The sequence below is a fragment of the Crocuta crocuta genome, unplaced genomic scaffold (genome assembly GCF_008692635.1).
Source record: "Crocuta crocuta isolate KB4526 unplaced genomic scaffold, BGI_CrCroc_1.0 scaffold431, whole genome shotgun sequence".
Classification (NCBI taxonomy): Eukaryota; Metazoa; Chordata; class Mammalia; order Carnivora; family Hyaenidae; genus Crocuta; species Crocuta crocuta.
The window spans coordinates 2826658-2847569 of record NW_027528859.1 but is presented as its reverse complement, the minus strand read 5'-3'; the positions used below and the strand labels follow the sequence as shown (position 1 = coordinate 2847569).

Genomic DNA, 20912 nt, shown 5'->3' with positions numbered 1-20912 from the left:
GAGAGAGAGAAGAGAGGTGAGGCAGAAGGGGGTGGGGGTGGGTGAAGGGAGAATCGCACACTCACAAAGCTGTCCTTACTACCTGCCCAAAGCCCATGAGGCAGAAATGCTAAATGTGGTGGTGACTTAGAGGAGGAAGTGACTCTCCACACCCAGGGCAGGACACAAATGCTTTCTAGCAGGGTTGACATTTGAACTGCAGGCCAAGCCGCAGGTCCGCGGGAGGAAAAGGGAGGTCATGCCAGGCAGAAGAAACAGCATAAGCAAAAATGCCAGGGCCTTTGGTGGGAGGAAGATAGAGGGGGGTCTTCACGGAGGGACATATATGACCAGGTCGTGAAGGGCCTTGAGTGACCGTAGGTTCTCTTGGCCCACAGGCTACCTCATCATCCACGTGGTACAGAGCCTGTGTGGCCTGATGATCATGTACAGCCTGGTGTTGCCTGTCGTCCACAACCAGGGCCTGGAGATGCTCCAAGGACTGGGCATCGGGACGTGAGTGCGGGGTGGGCTCGCTGTCATCGCTCTGGGCCTACACACTGCTGGACCCTCAAGCTGCTATTCAAAGTACCCCTTCCCTGTTGGGCTCTCACCAGTTCCTGGACCCACACTCTCAGCTCTGCCCGAAGGATGAGCCAAAATGGCAACTCATCTCAATGGGAACCTTATAGTTCATAAGATGCTTCCATTCTCATTGTTCAGTGGGGTGCTCACAATTGTGCCTGTAGGGGACACACATATATCCATTTTATAGAGGGGAAGGTTACAGTTCAGGGAGGTGACAAGGGAGTCTGGATGGTACAGGGGCAGCAGAGAGGGAGTCTGAGTTTAGGTTTTAGATCAGCTATGTGAGCTTGAATAAATTGCTTCTCTGAGCCTCAGTTTACCCCATATAGAAGTTAAGAGTGAAGGCTGCCGTTAATGAGAATTCACTATGCATCTTTTCTCTTAAGAAGGCTTTAAAGGCTGGGTCTCATATTAACACTCATCTTTCAGACAAGGAAACAGAGGCACAGAAAGCTAAGCACTTTGTCCAAGTAGGGGAAGAGGAAGGGTTGGGAGCCAGCAGTCTGAAGCCAAGGCCCCATTTAACTGCTACCCACACTGCTGCTCAGGGGTTGCAAACACAGGGTGTGGCGCTGTCTGGGAACGTCCCTGCTCTGACCTCCTCGGTTCCATATTCCCCCAGAGCCCTGCAGGAGCCTGGGCAGAGCCTGCCCGTCCACTCTCAGGACCTTCATGAGCTCCTTAAAACCTGAATGCTTGTTTTTGCTTCCCATGCTGTTAAACATGCACCCCCGTTGCCAGTCATGGACAAAGGGACATCATTAAATCCTGGAGTTCTAGCATGGAGCCAAAAGACCTGACTATGTGACTTTGAGAAAGTCACCTCCCCTTTGTGAGCCTCAGTTTTCTCATCGGACAGTGGGTGTACACAAAGCACAGAGCATGTGCCACACTAGTCTCGCCCTGTGTTTCAGCCTCACCATATCCATCGTCCTGGGCCTCATGATTCTGCAGGTATGGATCGCCACTGGCTGCTTCCTGCAGCCAAAGATGAGCGTGGCTGACAAGCAGAAGCCCTTGGCTCTCAACAACAGGTGAGGGCAAAGAAGAGAATGGGGCTTGGAGGCTTTGGCCTTAGCAGTCTCTCCTTCCTTCCTCTTCACCCTAGGCAGGTTCCTGGGCAGACAGTGCCCTCTCTGAGTGTGAGGGGCAAGGGCTCAGGAGTGGGCTCTGGAACCAAACTGCCTGGGTCCAAATCCTGGCACCACTCCTTATGAGCTGTGTGACCTTATGTGACCTTACGTGACCTTACTAGACACCTATGAACCTCAGTTTTCTCATTTTACAAATTATTGCACACACTTCACAGAGGTTTTCTGAGAATGAGATGTGTTAAGATACAAAGTCAGAATGACAGTGTCTGGCCCATGGTGCTCCTTTCACTCATTCAAAGCCGTTCACTCAGGGAGAAAACAACAGGGGCATGGGAGATAAGGAGATATTGCTATGTGACCTGCCTGGAGAACGTCACGGACACAGACACGTGGCCACAGTAGGCTCCAGACAGTGTGAAAGGCTCATAAGAGCAGCATGGGTAATGGAGAGAGGCAGGGGTGGTTCATTTAGCTGCAGGTGGGGCATTTGAGCTGAGGTCGGTAGGGTGGTGGGATTCCTATGGGGAGAGCTGAGGAGAGGGTGTGGCCAGCAGCCCTCATTGCTCAGATGAAGGCAGGAAGCCATGAAAGGGCAAGACATATTGAGAGAACCGTGAGAATCCAATATGGTGGCCTTAGATGGTGACGGACAGAGAGGGGGCACAAAATGATGACCCCAGAAAGGGCCCTCTCAGAGATGGCCCAGAAATCCAGCATGCAGAGTTTGGGCTTTATCCCATAGGCAACAGGGAACTACACAATCAAGTTTCCCTTGGAGGAGTTGGAGCAGTTCCAGCTGGGGGCAGGTCACTGTTACAACAGACAGTGGGAGAGCCACAGCCTCTGTAACCACAAAGCCAGCTGTAGCCACATGAGATTTCTTGTTGTACAGGAAACCTCAAAACCCAAGGATCCCATGAAACATCACAGTCTCCACTGACATTTGTCCTGCCCCAGGCTCAGCGCCTTCTATGCTGTATCTGAGCCAGTCCCCAAACCAGTGCTGTGTGGTGGGGACAGTCAGCTCCCGCTTATAGCACAAGGTCACAGGGCTGGGAGGTGGGAGAAGCAGGACTTGACCTCAGGTGTGGGGCCCTGAGCCAGCCTGCCTAGCCGCCTCCTCATACTGAAAGGGTGCTGCCTGTCTACCTCCTTCTGTTTGCAGGAAAGCTTTCCACAACTTCAACTACTTTCTGTTCTTCTACAATGTGCTGCTGGGCCTGGGCGCCTGCCTCTCCAGGCTGCTCATCAGCTGCATCCTGGGCACGTGGCTGATTGCCCGCATCGACAGGACCATCATGCAGAACGGCTATGAGGGGGCAGACATGGGTAAGTGGCCAATCCCTAGATGCCATACATTGGGTGGGGGGTGGGGGTGCTGGTCTTGTACCTTTGTGGTGCCTGCAGGCCGGATACCAGAGGCCTGGACTGCATGCTCTTCGCCTCAGAACTCGGCTTCTCATGGAGGCTATAAAGCTGAGTAGAAAAAACATTCAGGGGGCTCCTGGATGGCTCAGTAAGTTAAGCGTCTGACTCCTGATTTCGGTTCAAGTCATGATTTCACGGTTCTTAAGATCGAGCCCTGTATCAGGCTTCGTGCCGACAGCGCAGGGCCTGCTTGGACTTCTCTCTCTGCCCCCCTCCCCAGCTTGTTCTCTCTCTCTCTGTCTCTCAAAATAAATAAATAAAGTAAACTTAAAAAAATAAAAAAGAGGGGCGCCTGGGTGGCTCAGTCAGGTAAGTATCCGACTTTGACTCTGGTCATGATCTCGCAGTATGTGAGTTTGAGCCCCACATCGGGCTCTGTGCTGACAGCTTGGAGCCTGGGGCCTGCTTCAGATTCTGTGTCTCCTTCTCTCTCTGCCCCTCCCCCACTTGTGCTCTGTCTCCTTCTGTCTCTCAAAAATAAATAAATGTAAAATAAATAAATAAATAAGGAAAAGAAAACCACATTCAGCCTAATAGTCAGAAGACAATTCAGGTGAGTAAGTTACTGCATATTTGACAGACCTTCAAGGTATCATGGAGAGGCATAAGAAGTACTGGAAATTCTATCTGAACAGTTAAAAGGTAATTTATGAATGCACAGCTCTGAAAATTTTGAGAAAAAACACATCTCGGAATGCCTGGTGTGTCATTTTCTTAGTTAAGAAAATAGTCTATTCAGTTGAAATACTCCAAAATCAAGCCATTTCTGTAGAGCAAAAGTAGCTTTTGTTTTATTTCTGACCTGTGTCCATTCATTCACTCATCCATTCACGGTAGGACTGAGCCTTTCCCTATCAGCCACAGCTCTCCTCCTGCTTCAAGCTTCACTGTCTTCAAGCTTCGGATGGATTAGAGTCCTATCTTAAGAACCCTTCCTGCTCTTTATACCGAATTTTCTAGATTCTCAGTGAAAATGAGGGCACCATTTAGGAACAAAGTGTCACTGCAGCTACATCCTTAAGAGCACAGGCTCGAGCATCCTGGGACACAGGGCACACTGCATGGCCCGACCTGGCTTCTGCGTTTCAGGGTTCAGCGCCTGGATTGGCATGCTCTATGTGGATCATTATCATACCAACCCTGTGCTCGTCAGCTTCTGTAACATCCTGATCACAGGGCACAGGGAGCGGAGGCTACAGCAGGCTATCAAATACTGGTGCCTAAATCAGTCAGCAGGTAAGGCTCTGTCGGAACCCGTGCTGGGGTTGGACAATAGGAAACAAGTACCCTAAGGCTTCTCTGGGATCCCTGAGATGTCCCAGCTTCCCCCTTCCCTGCCCCCCTTCTTCCATTCTCCCTGCCCAGGGGAACCTTTGACCTAGGAGAGCAGGAGGCTTAGCCCCTGCCAGCCTGGCCATGGGACCCCTGAGGTCTGGTGTCCTTGCCCTTCTAAATGGGCTCCTCTGTTGTTACCAGAAATGAGCTCTAGTGCTGCTGTCTGAGTCCTCTATTCCATTTGTTGGAGACCCCTGCCCCCATATCCCAGACTTCAGACCAGACACTCTCCAAGATGAGGCTCAGTTTTGCTTACCACAAGCACTTCCGGCCCTGACGCCTGCCTCCTCGAGGCTCTATGCTGTCTGCGCCACCCCTCCCTCCCCTATTACTCTGCTCTGCCTTCTGCTGGGAAGCCTGTCCATTAGTCATGTCTTGTGGACACCAGTCTGGACTAAGTTCATCACTGTTCCCAACTATATCTGGCTATATCCAACAGATAACTGGCTCTGGGACAAACTCAAGTCCCTCCAGCCGCCCTCACGTCCCGAGGGGACCTGGTCCAGCACCTTCTACCACGCCTCCCACATACCAGTCAGCTTCTCCTATAGCTTCTGAGAAGGACAGAGACAAGCTGCCCCATCCCCCAAGTCTGTCTGCTCTGATTCTCTCCTAGGTCCCCGAGTCTCAGGCAGGTCCAGGACACGGTGGCTTCTGCTGCAAACCCTGGTCAACAACCCCCAACTAGCCATGCTGAGAAAATCAAGATGAGGTCATGGCTCCCGGGAGTTTACTCAGATTCTGTTGATGGGCTCAGAGAGCTGACAGTGACCTCCAGTCTTGCTACAAGGCCATTCCAGAATGACTTCCCAGAGAGAAGGTCCAGGCTACCCAGCAGCTGTCCCCTGCACAGTCACTGTCCACTGCATACAGCACTGGACACTCATGGGCGGCGCCTGGGCTGACCCATGACATCTCAGGCCTAATAATTCACCCCCCTGGTAAAAAGATCAAGAACTAAAGAGAATTTCTGTTGGACAATCTTTTCACAATAATGATTTCACTATCCATGGTTAGGAGGCAGCCTCGGGGCGCTCCATGTGGACAAACACTTAGTTTGACACCAAGGGCAGAATTTGGTGTCACTGAAGAATGTGGTAAAATGGCTACACCAGGAGAGTTTAACTATTGGACACAGTTTTCCTCTGGAAGAAAATATGACCTTAATCCAACAGGATCCTCATTGCTTCCCCCCTTTCCAGGCCTCCTGGTGGTGGGAGAGGCCCCAGCCTCTAATCTGCTAGTGTGAGCAGGCACGCATTGGGCTCTCCCTGCCATGGCCACTGGGATGAGGAACAGATCGGAAGTGACCTGGGCCTTGGGCACACAGAAGACATACAGATGTGACGAGGAGGGGACAGCTGCCTATCTGCGGAGGCAGAGATGGGAGTATGCAGGCATTCTAGTCAGAAGACAACAGAGGTGTGGGAGCAGGAAAGCCCAGGCATGTTGGAGGAGGGGAGGCCTCTGGTGTTTGCAGTGCAGGGCATCGGGGGCCGGTTAGACCACCCAGGGAGGCTCGGATGCCAGACTGGGAGGCCTGAACATTTCACTGTGTCCAGAGGGCCCAGTCCTGACCCCAAGTCTTCATACCCACGTGTAAGGTCTCTGATGGCTCAGGACTTGTACAGAGTGGCCAAAGTCATGAAGCTTGTGCAAGTGCCAGGAGGACCTACCGACAGGGTGAGGGAAGTCACCATCCACCTCATGAATTCCAGAGCCATTGAAGTTCAGTAATCACATTAAGCATCTACTGTAAAGCCAGTCCTGTTGCTAGACATGTCTGCCGGACTCATCTCTTTTAATTTAACCTTTGCAACTCGACTTTGTCACTCTGCTTTCAGAAACTGAGAAACCTGTGACTAGCATATTGGGATCCCCACACGACCACTTCTAGCTGTGTGACACCGGCTAAACTCCTTTGTCTTTCTGTGCTGCTTTTTCCTTCTGAATAAAAAGGTCAATACCTGGGCACCTGGGTCCGTTGAGCATCCAACCTGATTTCAGCTCAGGTCATGGTCCCAGAATCGTGGGATGGAGCCCTGCATCAGGCTCTGCACTGCGCATGCAGCCTGCTTGGGATTCTGTCTCCCTCTCCCTTTGTCCCTCTCCCCTGCTTGCTTGTTCTCTCTCTCTCTCTNCCCCTTTCCCCTTTCCCTCCCCCCCCCCCCCCCCCCAAAAAAAAAAAAAAAAAAAAAAGCCAATACCTGGAATACCCAAAATTATTTTGAGGATAAAATGAGTTAATACATACAAACACTCCTAAATTAGTGCCTGATACATCCTAAACTGAATAAATATCAGTTACTGTTATTTTCAGTGTTTCACTTTGTGATGATGTGATTAATTTCTGTTCACCTCACTATGCTCTCAGCTACATGAAGAAAGGAGCTTGTGATGGTCTCCCTGAGGGGTTGCCTTGCAAATTACTGCTGATTTTCCCCAGGATCTACACTCACCAGCTCTATTTGCTTCTAGACCTACTAGTAGACTTGACCTCAGAAGGCATCTTGGCCAGCAAGGGAGAGTGTGGGGATCTTCTCATGGCCAAGTATATGGACCCTAAGCCTGGAAAGTCGGAAGTCATCTGTGATCCATCAGGTCCCTACCAGGGAGGAGTGGCCACGATGTACCTGACAGGCTGGAGCCTCTAGGGAATGTCTGTCTTTAAAAGAATTGTATAAAGAGGTGAGGGAATGCTGGAAATCCTACTTTATAGGTAGCATAAGTGTTGATGGAATGAGACCCAGCTGTAGCCTTGAAAGGTGCCTCACAAATCTTGCCCCTGGACATGAAGCAAGCAGGAAGAGTGTGGAGGTCATGCACAAGGATCCCAGGAAGTATGCTAATGTAGTTAGAGAGGAAACACGGAGCCCCTAGAGAGGGACTGAGGATGGAAAGTCCTGGGACTTCTTCGTCCATTGGCAAATTCTCTTTCTCCAGTGTTGTCCTTCCCACACGCAATGTTTGGTTTCCTTACGTTATTCCTCTACTTGGTGCTGATATAATTCGAGAGATGGAACTAGAAATCTATGAGTTCCTAATCTGTGGCCAAAAGAAACATCAACAAGAGAAGCAGAGAATATTTCCTCTTCCTTCGAAGCTGTAGAAAGGCAGCCACTGTCCTGGGGCAGCAAGGGGCCTGGCAAGTATTATTTCTAGACACCAAAACTTGCGTGGGTGTTGCTATGCCTACAGAAGTACCTTCAACCACTGGACCCCAGGAGTTCTGAGGGGCTGTTTCTGCTCCTGGCCCAGGTTAGTGATACTAAAATGACATGTCCTCTGCGGAAGGGGGACTTGGGGGCCTTCTTCAGTAGTGAGGGAAGGGGCCCGGCCCATCTCCCTTCTTCCGCACACAATAAGCTGGTGACCCCCCAGGATTTCTTAGTTCGTGGAGGAATGTCAAAGTCAGTATCTCATTTAAATTGGCATGGGAAGTGAAAGACCCAAACCTTAACTCTCAGGCTGTAAAATAAAAAGAAAAAAAACAAAAACAAAAAAAAAGGATTTTAAGATAATAATATTCAAACCCAGCATTTGCTACAAATAGATACACCCTTCCATAACAGGTAGATAGGTCTTGGAGAAGATCAAAGAGGGAGATGAAGCAGCCCTTAGGGGAGCCCCAGAAAGGGCTCACAATGTTCTTCACCTCCTATGGGATAGCTGACCTAGTGCACTCCAATGGTCCCAGGTGCTGAGGAAGAGGTCTCACTGGAGCTGGTCTCTGGGGTGTGATCTGTTGCTCATACTGGGCTCTGTTGGGGGCTTGGTGGCTGGCTGGAAGAGAGGAACCACCTTGGGGGATGCCCCCCCAGGGTCACGGCCCACCCTCCCCACCCTGCCCTCATTGCACTGTGCTCTACGCAGTGTGCTGCCTGCTTAGGCAGCCAACAGTACCCCATTTGTCCCTGCCATGTGAGTGATCAATCCACATCACCCATTTATTTCATAGATGAGAAAACTAAGTCTCAGAAACCAAAGGTGAATTGTCCCAGGCGCAGGTCTGGTCAGTGGTGGAGCTGGAATTTCACTCCCCAAGACCACACTTAGTCTGAAGTTTTACCTTAAGCCCCCAGGATTCAGCTACTGCCCAGCCTGGATGCTCACCCATCCCTGAGCTTATTGATGGCCGGTTCTTTTTGGCCTATTTGGCCTAGAATGTTCTGCCTGCCAAATAGGACAGGAGCTTCCCGTCCCCTCCCCCCCACCCCGTAGGACAAGTTGTAGCTACAGGACAGAGTAGCACCCGTGAGCCTACCAGGAGTCACACTCAGATGTCCCTTCTAGTGCCTGCCCAGCAGCTGTAATCCAGGCACCCCAGCCGTCCCCATGCAACAGGTCTGGGGCCAGCCAGGAATCACGGCTAAAGGCTCTCTGCAGCCAGCCACCAGACAGATACCAAGAAGAGTCTGTACCTGCTCTCGCTCACTCCTGCCTGGTCTCACTTCAAACTGCCCCTCAGGCTCAAGGCTGTAATGACTTGCAGCCATGAGGAGCAGCTGCATGACTTTGCATTCCTGGGGCCAGAGGGAAGGACAGATGCAGACAGCGCCTGGGCAGGAGGGTACTTCTGGGACAATATGCGGTGGCGGAGAGAGGCAGGAGGCTGGTTCCCGGGTCTTTGTACCCAGGGGAAACCCTCCAATTCCATCCAGGTCCTACCTATTCTCTGAGATGGATGTGAGTAGCTCCTCCTCACGAAGTTGGACTTACCCCACCACCAGTTTGATGGGTTTCCCACTTGTCTGTTATCAAACTCTCCCACCTGTCGGGGGAGGAGCTCTAATGCCCCTCTCCCCACCCCCACCCCCGATTTCCCTCTTCCCCTACGGTGAGTGCCACAGCTGACCTCATTCCTCTTACAGAAGCTGATTTGATTCCTCCTAGAGGCAGACAGCCAGCGGCCCTCAGAAAGAGCCCTCAAGCCCACCCTAGCCTGCCTTCCCCGCCCCGTGTCACGTTGCACTACCGCCGATGCCCTCCAGGGGGCAGGGCATGCACAGAAAACAGGACTGGGGCGTAGGCCAGGTTCTGGGCTCTGAAGAAGGGGGCAGAAGAGAGCTCATGCTCAGGGATCCTCTAGCCCAACCCACTCTGGCGACAGACAGGGAGACTGAGGCCTCAGGCAGGAAGTGACTGCACTAATGGGTTGCCTGACTTGGAGGAACCCGCCATCTCTCTCCTCCCTGAGGGCACCTGCTAAAGGAGAGGCCGAGGCCCACTCTGACGAAACCTCCCGCAGCAATAGGGCAGCTCCGCTGCTCCCCAGCCTGGGTGACAGGGACACGCAGCTTCTAAGGCGCCCTTGCGGAGTCATTCCTAAGAGGGGCAGGACGCTCCCCCGCGGGAGCGGTTTGCCGGGCGCCATGACCTCAGGACTCAGCACGGGCCTCTCTCCTCCCAAACCCCGGGCTCCCGGCTCTGCTGCCTGGCCCCAGGTTCTCTCACCTCCAGATAATCCTGCATCGCAGTGTCCAGCAGCCCCAGGTCAGTGAGAAACGTGCAGAAGAAGGGGAACACACCCTGTGCCATCAGGGTGGGAGTGGGGGTGAGCTCTGGCTCTCAGGTGCCCCAGGGACCCTGCTCTGAAAACTCCTCCCCTTCAAGCCTCCACGCTAGGGTCCCACATGAAGCACCCTCAGTTCTCCTCCCCTCACCCTCCGAGAACACCAGGCTCCTACTACTTGCCTTCCAGGGCCTGCTTTGTGCAATCCCAGGGTATGTCGTCCTGGGTCCTGGTCACTTCTAATGGGGGATTTCTGGCAAGTGGCAGCAGGAGGCAGAGCGGGAGGGGGAAGGACCTTCCTCTCTCTGTGGAGAACTCTGGGAGGGAAGAGCCCCCTCTCCTCTGACCTTGGAGCCCCTTCTCCACAGGCATACCCACCCTCTGCTGCAGTCTCTTCTGGGCTCTCTGGGGGATCATCTCCAGGGTGGCAAACTTGGAGATGCCTCCTGCCAAGGTCAAGGACAAGGTCAGTGAGGCCATTGTCCCCTCATTCCATTTCTTCCAAGATCCCCTAACCTCACACCTTGGACAACTGACCTAAGTCAGTGGCTACCAGCACTACTCTGTCTCCTAGTGTGCTCTGATTCTAGAACAATCCTAGCTCCAATATTCGCCTGATATGTGGCCTTGGGCCTGTGACGTGGCCTCCTTGAGCCTGTTTCCTCATCTGAAAAGTGTGAGAACTCCACCTACCTCACAGGGCCTCCAGAGGACTCAGTATCATACTACTATCATCATTATTCTCCTCTCACACCTCCAACACGTTCCTTTCCTCCCTTCAACCTTGTCACCACCCTGTGAGGCCTGCACCACAGGATCATCACCTTCCATTTTCCAGATGAGGAGACCGAGGTCCAAAGAGAGGCAGTGATTTTCTCAGAGGCCTACAGAGGAGAAGCAGCCCCCATTTCCGGCCAGAGACCCTGCTCTAGAGCTGCCTTTACCCCAACCCAGCCCCACCATTGACCAAATCCTGTCCTCTGGGCTCTCAGTGTGTCCAGGCCCCCAGCCCAGCCAAGCCATGGATGAAGAGCAAGAGGGATCTTGGGTGCGTGGCTGAGTGGCCCCTGCCTGCCCCAGCCCACTGGAATCTCTACCACCCAGGCTGGGCCAAGGCCAGGCCAAAGGCTTCATCTCCCCAAGGAACCCCTCAGGACATTCCTCTCCACAGCAGTCTTTCTTCATCCTCTCAGCAGGGGACTGCTGAGGTGCCATCTCTGACTGACAGAGTCGGGGGCAATCAGGGCCCAGGGTGGTCACACCTTGCTTCCTCTTTTTGAAGCTTCTGCCTTCCCTTCAGGAAGGATCCTCTAAGAATCTGTTAGTTCCCCCAAAGTCTTATAAGGTATCTGGGACATATGTCATGGCCAATTAGGCACCCTGAGGAGTCTCCTGACAGTGACTGATTAGCACGGATGCTTGAGGGCAAAGTAGGAAGTCACAGAATGCACACATATCTGTCCCTGGCCCAGCCATTTGCACCCAGGATAGCTGTTTGTCCATCTGGCCCATGGGATTCCCCTGCAGCGCCCACCCTGGTGCAGTCAGGGTGTCCTCCTCTTGGAGATGGACTGAGTACCGGAGGAGCAGCAGGGGCCTGGCTTCCTGAGGACAGGCTGGGCTTATTTAGGGAAGAATGAAACCCCCACTAATCCCCAACAGCCTGGAGGAAGAAGCTAAGTGCCAGCAGGATGGACCGGCATGGAAGCCAGACACCTGCTAACTCTGCCAGCTCAGCACCCCTTTGTGGGCAGCCCAGCTGCCACCACTGTACCCTATGACCGGGGCCGTCTGCCCCGCAAAGTGTTCCTCACCTGCTCAGAGACCAAACAGGTCCTTCTTTCTTTTAGTGTAGACAAGACTGTAATTTTCAAAGATTTTAAGTGAGCAATGAAACTGCAGCCTGTCCAGTCCTCCTCCCTCCACTCACCCCTTCCTTCTTCAGACCTCCAGCCTCCACTCTACTTTGAGAAGTAGCCTCCCTGCTCAGTGAGTTGTCTTTGCTACAAAGCTCTTGAAATTTTCAGGAGCTCTTCCTGAAGGGAGGAGAAGTTGAGGGAATGATGGGAGGGGTGTGAGTACACATACTTTTTAGTTGAGAACCCACAAGATCCAAACTGTCTGGATGAGGGTTTCCACTGGGCTCCTCTGAGCTCAAAGGGCTCTGTGGGCCCAGGGAGGGGCCCTGGGGAGGGGAGCCTTCATGTTGGTCACCTGGGATCTCCATTCTCAGCTCTTCCAAGCATCATTATTTCAGCCAGTTTGGGTTCCAATTGGACATAGAATTTGTTGCTATAAAGTAAACACTCAAAAATCTCCAGTTTGGCTCAACAGAATCTCTCTGACATTGAAGGGACCTGAAGCAGAATTGGTGGCCTAAGGCTCTAGGGAGGCTTAGAGGCCCCACTGCCAGCTCAATCCCTGTCCCTAAGGCTTGCTGCCTCCCAAAAGGTCCCAGCTGAAAGAGGGGGCAATGCCAGCCCTCTGGGAGATTCCTCACCCGCCCTGCTCTTATGGAGAGAGGACTACCCACCTGGAAACTTCTCCCCACATCTTCTTCAGATGGCAAATGGCATGTGGTAAGAAGTTCCTGAGGATCAGGCATTCCCAGGAAGGGAAGAGAATGAGCTGGGAGGTGGGAAGCTCTGCCTTCTCTAGCCCCGCCTCCTGTCACACCTTGCTCACTGGACCCATGGCTCCCCTCAGGTGAGTCCTTTGTATATCTGTGGCCTCTGAGCACCCCGAGTCCTCTGGGCACTCCCAGTGCAATCAGGTCAGTCCAGAAGAGCCTGTAGAGGAAAGAATTCCTTTTCTATCTTTCCTCTTTTAGCTTTAGAATGTATTGTCAAACTTTTCACAATTTTGTCACATTATGACTGAGCCTGAGAACATTTTCGTAGATTGAAGTCTATTTATGTTTCTTTTTCTATAAACTGTGGCTTCATGTCTTTTGCCAAATTTCCCACAGTGTGTCTGTTCTTTTTCTTATCAATTTCTAGGAACTCTTTATGTATTAGGGAGGTGAGCACCTTTGTCATATGAATTGCAGACAGTTATTCCCGGTTTATCCTTCCTTTCTCTTTTGTTAGGATTTTTTTGGTTGGTTCAGTGGTGTTTTTGTTTCTGGTGTTTGCTTGTTTTTCCACGTATTGCTAAGATGTCACTTCTCCCCAAACTTATCTATAGATTTCATACAATCACAATAAAGTATGTCAGCAGCTATCTAGTGGACATTAACTATATGATTTCAAAATTTCCGTAGAAATAAAAGTGGCCAAAAATAGTCAAGACAATCTTAAAGAAGAACAAACTTGGAGGGCTCGCACTGCCAGATGGTGAGTCTTAGTATAAAGCAACAGTAATCAGGACAGTGCACTATAATAGTGTGAGGATAGACAGAGTCCAACTGACACCCATGCATATGAACATTTTGTATGTGACAAAAGAGGCACACAGAACAATGGATGGAAGGTAGTCTTCTCAGTAAATGGCCCAGGGTCACTGGTTATCCATATGGAAACAAAATTAATCTTGACTCCTACCCTCCATCATAAACAAAATCAATTCCAGGTGGGTTTTAAATATAAATGTGTATGTTTATTTTTATTTATTTTTAATTTTTAAAATGCTTTTATTTATTTTTGAGAAAGAGAGAGAGAGACCAAGTGCAAGTGGGGGAGGGGCAGAGAGAGAGGGAGACACAGTCCGAAGCAGGCTTTAGGTTCCTAGCTGACAGCAGAGAGCCAGATGTGGGGCCCGAACTCGTGAACCACGAGCTCATGACCTGAGTCAAAGTTGGATGCTTAACTGACTGAGCCACCCAGGCGCCCCTAAATGTGTAAGTTTAAAACAATAACATTTATAGTAGATAATATAGGAGAATATTTCATGACCTGGGGGCAGGCACAGGTTTCTTAGGACGTAAATTACTCTAAGTAGAAAGGCAAAAATTAAAAATTGGACCTTATTAATATTAAGAACTTCTCTTTGTCAAAAGACATCTTCCAGAGAGTAAGAAGGCAAGAACAGAAGGGGAATACACTTGTCTTACATTTATCTGGGAAAAAGCAAAAGATAGAATATGTAACTCACATCAATTAATAAGAGAAAGAGACAATCCATGGGGGAAAAAAAATGGGCAAAAGATTTGACCAGGTATTTCACAGAAAGATAGCCAAATGGCCAAAAAGTTTATGAAAGGTTACATGACCTCAGGACTCATCAGGAAAATGCAAATTAAAACCACAATGAAACACCACTACACATACACCAGAATGGCTAAAATAAAAAATGCTAACAATGCCAATTTTTTTACAGTTTTATTTACTTCTGGGGGTGGGGGGAGGGAAAGGGGCAGAAAGAGGGAGACACAGAATCCAAAGCAGGCTCCAGGATCTGAGCTGTCAGCACAGAGCCCGATGCAGGGCTCAAACCCACGAACCATGAGATCATGACCTGAGCTGAAGTCAGATGTTTGACTGACTGAGCCACCCAGGCGCCCCTAACAATGCCAAATGAGGATGTGAACAATTGGAACTCTCATACATTGCCGTGGTGTAAATGCACACAACCACTTTCAAAAACTCTTTTGTAGTATCTGCTAAAGAGGGACTTACACAGGGGTGCCTGGGCGGCTCAGTTGGTTAAGTGTCTGCCCTCAGCTCAGGTCATGATCTCACAGTTCGTGGGTTCAAGCCCCGCATTGGGCTCTGCGCTGCTGGTGTAGAACCTGCTTGGGATTCTCGCTCTCTCCTCGCTCTCTGCCTCTCCCCGACTTGTGTTTTCTCTCTCTCTCTCTCTCTCTCTCAAAATAATTAAACTTAATACAAAAAGATGGACTTATGCATACTCTATATGACCCCAGGATTCCACTCGAAGGTAAATAGCCAGTAGAAATGTCTACATATGTTCACCATGCAAAAGAATGGTCAGAGCAGCATTATTTGGTAATTTTCTAAACTGGAAACAACCCAAACATGCATCAGTAATAGAAAGGATAAATAAAATGGGGCATTTAAAAATAATGGGGTGCTATACAGAAATAAAAACGAACTCACAGCCACATTCAAAAATGTTTGGACCTTTACAAACATAATGAAAAGAGTCTGACAGAAAGGAGTACATTTGTATGATTCTATTTAGATAAAGCTCAAAAATGAGCAAAACTAATTCAGAAATTAGACTATTTGTTATCCTTGGGGTAAAGAGGGCAGTGACTTTGGATGAGTACATGAGGGAGGCTCCTGGAGAGTTGGTAATGAATGTTCTATTTCTTGGGGGTACTGGGTACCAGGTATACCAGCTATATACACTTATTATTTCTGTACTTTTTGGTATGTATGCCATGCTTCAACACGCAAATCCAATCAGTTTGATCCAGAATTTTTTTTTTCTGTTTAGTGGCAAGGCCAGATGGGATAGTGTTTGGTTCAAGATTTTGGAATTACATGACCTCGATTCATATCCTGGATCTAACCCCTTCCTATCTTAGAGATCTTGGCCAGGTTACTAACTCTCTGAGCTTCAGTTCCTTCATATGTAAAATAGGCGTATTATGCTACCCTCAGCATAGTTATTGAGGGGATTAAATCCTCTCAATAAATATTAGCTCTTGTTGGTCTTTATTGGTCTTCATTCTATGGACTGTGGAGAAGATGGATGATGACCAGTGGAAGAGGAAGGAAAAAGAATGAGACTCTAGTCAAGAGACATTTTCAAGATGAAGACGGAAGGGGAAGATATGAAGGTGAGGTGCAGAAAAAGAGTCTAAAGGCCTGGCTGCACTCAGGACTCCACTAAGGACCATTCCCTGTCTCTCGCCTCCTGCCCACCTCTAATGTGAGAGAGGGACTAACCAGATGGTTTCTAGCTGGTTAGTCTTCTAGCTATCACATTGCAGAGTTAGGAGAGCAATGCAAATGCCATCTAAAAGCCAAACACAAACTCCCATATTTGATCCAATCTCAAACCCCAAGGTCCAGATTCAGGTGTTAAGGGAGGCAAATTCTCAGTGGTGAGACATGGCTTATTTTTATGTTCTCCATGGAATTTTTTTTTCTATTTTATCCCATAATAAGTATGTTGCTTACTCAGAACAAAACACTATATGTGATATATCCATGCCCACATATTTATATCCAAATATCTAAAACAAAAAGAAAACCCAGGTTATAGATGTGCCAGAAATGAGAATCCAGAAAACATCTGGACAGGGAAGACCCTGTTTCTGATGTATAAAGGTCAACCAGTGTGGCATGAACGGAGGTACAGATGACTGCAAATGAGTCCTGCACATTTCCCATATTTTTACCCTTTCCCTTGGTTACCTGCACTTTCTCTTTTTCCAGTTAAAATTTGTCCAATCTTTTTTTTTTTCTTAACAATATTTCACTTTGGTAATAAAACTCAGGACCAAAGAAGGAGAATAAAGGTGTTTTCTACTCACTGTTAATTAATTTCTGAAGCTAGTCTGGATGGAATGACCACTTGTTCTAGGAAGTTGTCACAGGGAGCATTAACTAGCAATTGGAACAGAGATCCCTGCCGAGGAGAGGAGTTTTTCTGGCAGAGTTGAGAACCTCACAAAACATAGGAAACCCTCAAACCAGGTTCACTGTCAACCACAAGTATTTTCAGGTCTGGCCATGCAGGACTCTGGCTGGGCATGTGGGAAAGAGACAGACTCTACAGTGTCAGACCAGGACATTCCAGGTATTCATGCATTTACCCAGGGAGCATTCACTGTATCTGAATCATGTGCAAGAACCTGTGCTAAGGGCAACTGCGGCCAAACCAAAATTAATAAGGCATACCTAACCTTCAGGAAATACCTACTCTGGGTGTTCTGAACTCCTGTATTTGACTGCAATCAACATCCAGAGATGAGAGGTTATAGGCGGTCTCTGGATGTTGATTGCAGGTTATAGGCGGTGAGGAAAGTGAGTGGAAGGGATAATTGTTACTGACAGTGGAAGGCTGGCTGGGTCTGGGATGGATTGTGGANGTAATGGTGGTTACCAGATGGCGGGGGTGGGGCTGTGGTCACCTAAGACTGAGTTGGATTTGGCAGGGGCTGCAGAGTTGATGAGGGACTTGTGAGCAGGAGAGAGGTAGGTCAAAGCCATATTTAGGAGGGTTATGTGGCAGTGGTGGGAGGATGAATGGGACTCAAGAGTCCTAGAAATTAATCTTGTAATTCCATACAAGCCTGACGCCTGAATTCTGAGCCCTTCAATCTCATAATCTGAGAAAGAGATGGCCTTTTTAAGAGAGGCTTTCTGCATCTTACAGCCAAGCACTGTGCTGATACTTGCCAGCTGAGGTTGGTTTTAATCAAGTAAAGAAGATAGGGTGGATTTTCTTGACTACCAGGGCTCGGAGTTACATCTCCTGTCTCCTGCCGCTTTCAGAGCCTTCAGTGTGCTGCTCTGGAAGCTCCTGACAGCCCCGGAGCGCCCCCTTGCTGCGAGGAGAAACGGGCTTGGAGGGAATAGTTTCTGAGAGATTTACCACTCCCAGTGGGGCGCTCCTGTGGCCACCGGCAATCCCCTCCCTCCTTGGAAAGGAAGTGAGGGCGGGGCCGGCGGGGCTCCCGCCCCTCTGCGTTGCCTTGGAGACCGAGTGCGTCCAGCTGCAGTTGAGGCTGGACTGGCCCTGGCGAGTAGTGCCTTCTGCAGGTGGGGCGGCAGGCCCCGGGGCGCAGGGCCTCCCTCCTTTGGCCGGGTTTAGAGGGGATGGCCGGGGACTCCACCGCGCTTCTGGGTAGGCTGGCGGGCTGGTGGCGTGAGAGGAGCCCGCTGGGTCTTCTCAGCATACAGTAGGTGCCTAATTAGCATTGCCAGAGCCAGGCTGTTTGTTCCCTGCACTTCCACCTCTCTGTCCACTCTTGGCGGGGAGTGGGGAAAGGAGGGAGTCAGGGATCCTTCAACGTTGTTCAGCTCCAGTTTGGGGGAGGGGCGTCAAGGCCAGGATGAGATCCAAGATGACACCTTGAGCACTTTTCCCAGGAGAGCTTGGGAGAGTGAAGCACAAAACAATAACGATTTATTATTCTTCCCCACCAAAGTCCTCTGGATTTACACACTGCGAGGCTGGAAGAGCCAGCCTTCTACGGGAGTTCGGTTCTTGCCTGAGGTTTGTTTCCTTTTTGCTTCTTTGCCACTCCCTTCTTTGTTGCTTAAACTGAAAACTCTGGGGCCTGAGAAGGGCCCCTGGCTTTCCCTCAGAGCAGTGGGGTGCGTCCTCTCCCGGCCAGGTTGCCTGGGGCGCTGGGGGGCGGGGCAGGCGGCAAGTCCTAGGCGGAGGACTTGTCCTGGAGGTTGGGGCTTTGGTTTCCAAACCCCAGACATGATTCCCGGACAATGAATTCCCAACAGAGGCGTCCATTCAGCCAGCTGCCAAGATGTCCTCAGTGGGGAAGGTGACCCAGGTTCCCAGTGGGAAAGTCTACCAGCAGATCTTCGAGGCTGAGGTAGGTGTGTCCCTCTCTGCCCCTTCCCCTCTGCTCCCCTACCTTCCCTCCCTGTGAAAGCTTCTTGGCTTGGGAACCCAACGAAATAAGGGCTCTGAAATTGTCTTGATTTTAAAAATAATTCCTATTGGTTCTTAAAATGTAGGAATATAAAATTAGAATGTCTATTCTTGAAAATTAAAAAAAATTACATTCAAATTTTAGTTAAATTAAATTAGAAGTTAAATTATTCAGAAATAGCCAAAATTAACCAGTGGGCGTTTTGGGACCTTTTCCTATGCCCGAAAGCATTTCTAATTTTTCTATTTAAATCCAGGGATTGATTCTATACCAGTGTTTTCAAACTTGCTTCTTCCCTGTTAACAGTATTACAAGACCTTTTCCATGTCGAGGGGCATTAATGGAATGGCAAGATGTTTAGAGGCTGCCCAGTTGTTAACCCAGGACTTTCTGTAATGTATTAAAGTAACCCTCTCTCACAACCATATAGGTTGCTGAAATTGCCTTGTCTATAAAAAACTTGTCTATAAAAAACTGCACAGACAAGAACAGTATCTTAAAAGAAACACACAAACTCAAACCCTTCCTTTGAAGCTCTGTACTGCTTCTTTAAAAGGCATTTTCATTCCTACTTTGAGCCCTAAATAATGCTCTTTGTAGGAGGCTTGGAAATTAAAAGTATAAGGAGGCCAAAGAAACAAATTCCTCACATGATCCTGCTTCCTGGAGGCAACACCCCATTCTTAACATTTGGCACACTTTTTCCTGGTCATGTTTCTGAGTTTAAAATTTTGAGATCATACAGTATAGTTTGGGTTATAATTTTTAATTTGTGCTTTTAATTAATATGTTTTATGGTATATCATATCATAAGCATTTCCCTGGGTCTTAACTAGTCCCTTGGAAGTCTCATTCTTAATAAATGCCTAGCATTCCACTGACGGGACATAAGAAGTTTACTCCACCAGTCCCTTGCTATTGGACAACCTCATTTTCTAATTCCTTGTGGTTATAAAAGATGCTGGGATAAACATCTTGGCCCTCACCAAATTTCTTAAGAGATACCCTTCTAGATGGCTGAATGTCTTCTGGGGGGGTATCTGCACGGGATATACCCTGGGGATGAAGGCCTCCCTGCAAAGTGCCTTCCTGCTGGCAAGTTCTCACGTGACCTTCTAAGACTGCGCAGTCAGTCCTGGGTGCTGAGGAATCTGCAGCTCGGATCTCCCACCCGGACCTTTTGTGCATTCAGGTGCAGCTGGTCCGCTCTCTGGCAGCCACCAGGAAGCGCGCTGCGGAGCATTCCGAGACCCCAAAGAATGGCAGGAAGCCCGTGATGAAGAAGGTGGATATTCCTGAAGGGGAGATGATGTCTCCTCGGCAGCGGAAGTGGGCACACAGCCTACCCAATGACTGGGTCACAGAAAATCCTGTTCGCTACAGGTGGGTCCTTCCTGCAGTCCACACCACACCTCCACACACTAGGGGTGTGTCAGAGTCTTCGGAAACTCAGAAAACCCTCACACAAGATGAGTGCCATTTAGGAACGAAGTCCCAGGTATCTCCTCTGAGAGGGATAAGTAATAGCTCCTACTTTGCCAGACTGTTTGTTTCTCCCTCCCTTCCACTTCCTCCCCTCTCGGCAATTAACTGAGTGCCTAGGACCAGGTCCTGGGTATGGGGATCCCACTTTCCTGGAACTTGAGGCCTTGATAGTAAATAAGTAAGCAAGTCCCCCTAAAGATGGAAAGGCTCTGCCCCAGAGGACGAGTGGTAGCACAGGAGTCAGGGAAGCCCCTGAGGAGGGGCCTCAGCTGAGACCAGAGGATGAGGGAAGAGAGGCCGGGGGCCAGGCTCTGAGGCAGGAAGGGTTTGGTCCGCCCTGGGGGGCGGGGCGGCGCATGGCGGCTCTGAGGCAGGAAGGGTTTGGTCCGCCCGCTTGAGGCGGGGCGGCGCATGACTGCAGATCACAGTCAGGATTTTGGACTACTGAAGTGAGCAACTGATTGGCCTTTTTGAGGCCTTTTGGCTGTTGGGTGCAGAATGTACGGAGTGGCAAGAAGAGGCAGAGGGGCCAGGGAGGAAGCTGCTGCTGTCCCTATAAGCCTGGTGCGCTGGCTACCAGAGGGAGAGTAGCCATGGTATTTCAGGTGTATTTTAGAGGCAGAACCCATCGGAGTAGGTGGTGGATTGGATGGGAGGAGAGGGCTCCCGAGAGTCCTAGATCTGTGGCATGAGCGCTTGGGTGGACAGTGGAGGCGTCATTCCCTGAGACGGGCGCATAGGTACAGGGGCAGGGCGATCAGGAGTTCGTTCCTTCAGAAGGAACGTTTAGAAGTTGAATTTGAATGANGGGGGGGGGGGGAAGAAGTTGAATTTGAGATTCCTGAATACGCCATTTCAACTCCCTGAGCTCAGACTCCTGGAGGAAAGAAAAGGAAAAGGACGGGGTGTATCTTCCTCACCAGGGCGCTGGGGGCGCCTGGAGCTGATCTTCCCTTTGCTC

The 20912-nt window shown here is 49.9% G+C and overlaps 2 protein-coding genes across 5 annotated transcripts in view; both read left to right on the top strand.

Moving 5' to 3' along the window:
- LOC144224986 (stimulated by retinoic acid gene 6 protein-like) overlaps positions 1–6557 on the top strand; it is a 38747-nt gene extending 32190 nt beyond the window's left edge. The window contains exons 13-17 of the mRNA XM_077756069.1: positions 378–495; positions 1482–1601; positions 2827–2990; positions 4179–4325; positions 5041–6557. Of these exons, the coding sequence (XP_077612195.1) occupies positions 378–495; positions 1482–1601; positions 2827–2990; positions 4179–4325; positions 5041–5135 (644 nt within the window). The 3' untranslated portion in view covers positions 5136–6557. The remainder of the gene's footprint in view (positions 1–377; positions 496–1481; positions 1602–2826; positions 2991–4178; positions 4326–5040) is intronic.
- An 11025-nt stretch (positions 6558–17582) lies between these two features.
- CCDC180 (coiled-coil domain containing 180) overlaps positions 17583–20912 on the top strand; it is a 58061-nt gene continuing 54731 nt past the window's right edge. For all 4 annotated transcript variants that reach the window (XM_077756142.1, XM_077756141.1, XM_077756139.1 and 1 more), the window contains exons 1-4: positions 17583–17612; positions 18002–18069; positions 18312–18406; positions 19659–19849. In XM_077756142.1, coding sequence (XP_077612268.1) covers positions 18338–18406; positions 19659–19849 — 260 coding nt within the window. In that variant the 5' untranslated portion in view covers positions 17583–17612; positions 18002–18069; positions 18312–18337. The remainder of the gene's footprint in view (positions 17613–18001; positions 18070–18311; positions 18407–19658; positions 19850–20912) is intronic.